At 39.1% G+C, this 2,684-nt stretch overlaps 1 protein-coding gene across 1 annotated transcript in view; it reads left to right on the forward strand.

Annotated features, from left to right (window-relative positions):
• Positions 1 to 2,684, forward strand: part of LOC106513333 (dnaJ homolog subfamily C member 16) — an 18,187-nt gene that overhangs the window by 7,022 nt on the left and 8,481 nt on the right. Inside the window, exons 12-13 of the mRNA XM_014002117.1 lie at positions 1,303 to 1,383; positions 1,567 to 1,656. Of these exons, the coding sequence (XP_013857571.1) occupies positions 1,303 to 1,383; positions 1,567 to 1,656 (171 nt within the window). The remainder of the gene's footprint in view (positions 1 to 1,302; positions 1,384 to 1,566; positions 1,657 to 2,684) is intronic.

Genomic DNA, 2,684 nt, shown 5'->3' on the forward strand with positions numbered 1-2,684 from the left:
TAGCATCCATGCTAGCTCTGTAAACAAACAAGCCGGCTGATGAGACGTCACGTCTTTTACTGCGCATTCGTGTCACATCAGTGCTGTGGGGCGTTCACACAGGGGTCTGATGCAGGTCACATTTAAAATGTAATGTGAACGTTCACACAAAAAGATCGGATTTTTTCAAAAAATCGGAACTGAGCATTAAGACCTGCAGTGTGAATGTAGCCCAAGATATGTTTTCCCCAGAAAGAAATGTTTATCTTCTGTGACAGAGACCTGATAATCTTTGTTGTGACTAGAACTCACAGCTGAATTGAGACCAGTAGAATCCAGTTTCTACCTGACGCTCGAAGCATCAGGACCTCAGCTGGACGAGCTAACTATCTGAGGGAAAATGTAATTTTTAATTACTGCAAACAAGAAGTTCTTGCCGACCCGGTGGGGTCTGATATGGCTGTTTTGTGATGGAAAGCCATGCCGATCAGGGAGTCCTGAGTCCATGAACCCTGCGTTGTGACCTTAAGGGCAGATTTGACTCAAGCTGGACTTCAGAGAAAGGGGTCCAGCACACCGAGCCTTTTCACCTCCTATGAGACAGCTGCATGTCTCCGACTTGGGTGAGCTGTCGAACTGCACCTAAACAAGGCATGACGCGTGGTTCACAGAGCAATTCTGGTTAACAGCCAAGGCAACCTCTTCTCATCTGCAATAAAATTAAAATGACCATTAATTAATCTGATCAAGATCTTAACATCTTCTTTTCAAATTGACAAAAAAACACTTAGAGGTTTTAACCTGGGTCACTTGTCATTTAAGTGATAGATGAAAACATTCTCTTGTGGGGAAAAAAATGTATTTTCTTTCCATAAAGGTTTATTGCTTGTCTTTCATGTTATTTTTACTGTTTTTATTCATGATTCAATTAAATTGATTTTTCTATTTTTTTGTAAGATATTACCATAAAAGACAAAGCTGATTCCTCATCTTTCAGTATTTATGCATGAAATAAGAGTCCCCTGCTTATCTTAAAATCTCACTTTAGTAAATATGAGTCGGATTAAAAAGGGTGAATAAATATCATCAGTTAAAATCTGGTGTGGTACCCCAACAGATTATAAAGTGTAGTGAGGCAGAAACATTATCACCCTTGTTTCTCCCCTACCACTCGATACAGTAACATGGAGTTTTTGCTGCTGCTTTTATGTTGATTTGGTTCAATAGGCGTGTGTTGTCATAACTGTTGTGTCATCTGATGGCTAAGTTGCTGCTTGAAGCTCCTTTTGTTTTCACTAACAGCATCTTTTTTATGTCTTCAAGGCGAGAGATGATGCCCATTCTGTCCTTGATCTTCTCAGCTCTCTTTATTCTTTTTGGCACCGTTATCATTCAAGCGTTCAGGTACGAAAATATGAACTATTATATATTGAAACTAAAGATTTTATTTTCTTGATGGCAGATCTGCAAATGAGAGTTGTACTTGTCTCTTGATGATTTTATTTATTTATTTATTTATTTTACTTTTTAGGCTTTGCTTCATTATTCTCAAAGCTTTCACTAATTGTGATTTGCTGTATGTTTTAGTGAGTCAGGTGAGAGCAAACTTCGCAAACCCAAAGAGCAACCCACGAGACAAGCTGAGGAGGACACATCCAGCAGAGCAAGTACTTCGAGGTAATCTTGTACACAAAATACTTCGACAAGAATTCTCTGGCGCATATGGATGTATTACTTTTAGATTTTCTGGATACGATGTATATAATTTTGTAAAATAAAAAAATAGAAGAATTATGGTCCCGTCTGATGGATGTTAAATTAAGTGTATTGCATTTTAGAACAGGACCATAGTGGTGGGTATTTGTTTCTTATACCAAACCAAATGCTCTTTCTGTTCAGAACTTCTCAAGTTAAAAACATTCAGTTCAATTCAATTCAATTCAATTCAAAAATACTTTACTGATCCCAGAGGGAAATTAGTTGTTGTTGTACCTTGTGAAACTTTAAACTCAAAAACTTCTGTTATTAATTAAAAAAAAAAATTAATATGTCAAACTTTTATGCACAGCTGGCTCATTCGTCGCCCTATACTGTTAGAGTTTGAGTTTTATATCACGTCTTTGTGTTACAGTTTATTAGATTATTTTTATTGATTAAATATCAGTTGCTCCACAGAATGTTTCTCCAACCTTTAGATCTAATTGTTGCCCTTGAGGATATCGCTGTTTTAGATCGTCTCAATTTATAACAGCAAGTCTTGGCTCATGGTTTTTGTTAGCAGTCTTTACTTTCTATCTTTCTCTGGTACAAGTTGAGCTGCTGCAGTCAGAAATGCCTCACCTCAGTCACACTGCATGTTTGGCTCCACCTCGTGGCGACTGTGGTTCCCTTTCAGTCAATTCACTCGGTACAACATCATGTATGGGAACCACGCCCCTGCGTGTCCTGGCTGAAGCCACCTCTAATCACGCCTTTAGGCAGGTGACGTGATGACGACAGATGTCAGGCTCCGCCTGCACATATAAATATTGTCGCATCACCGTCACTCCTTAGTTATACTGCTCTTCACCGAGCCCAGCTGTGCAGCGGGGCCTCCATGTGTTGTACCTCGTTCCTTTCCTTCAGGGAACAGTAGTTATATGCATAACATTACGTTCCCTTTCAGTCAATTCACTCGGTACAACATCATGTATGGGAACCACGCC

This window comes from Austrofundulus limnaeus, unplaced genomic scaffold, assembly GCF_001266775.1.
Source record: "Austrofundulus limnaeus strain Quisiro unplaced genomic scaffold, Austrofundulus_limnaeus-1.0 Scaffold11, whole genome shotgun sequence".
In the NCBI taxonomy this organism is placed as follows: domain Eukaryota; kingdom Metazoa; phylum Chordata; class Actinopteri; order Cyprinodontiformes; family Rivulidae; genus Austrofundulus; species Austrofundulus limnaeus.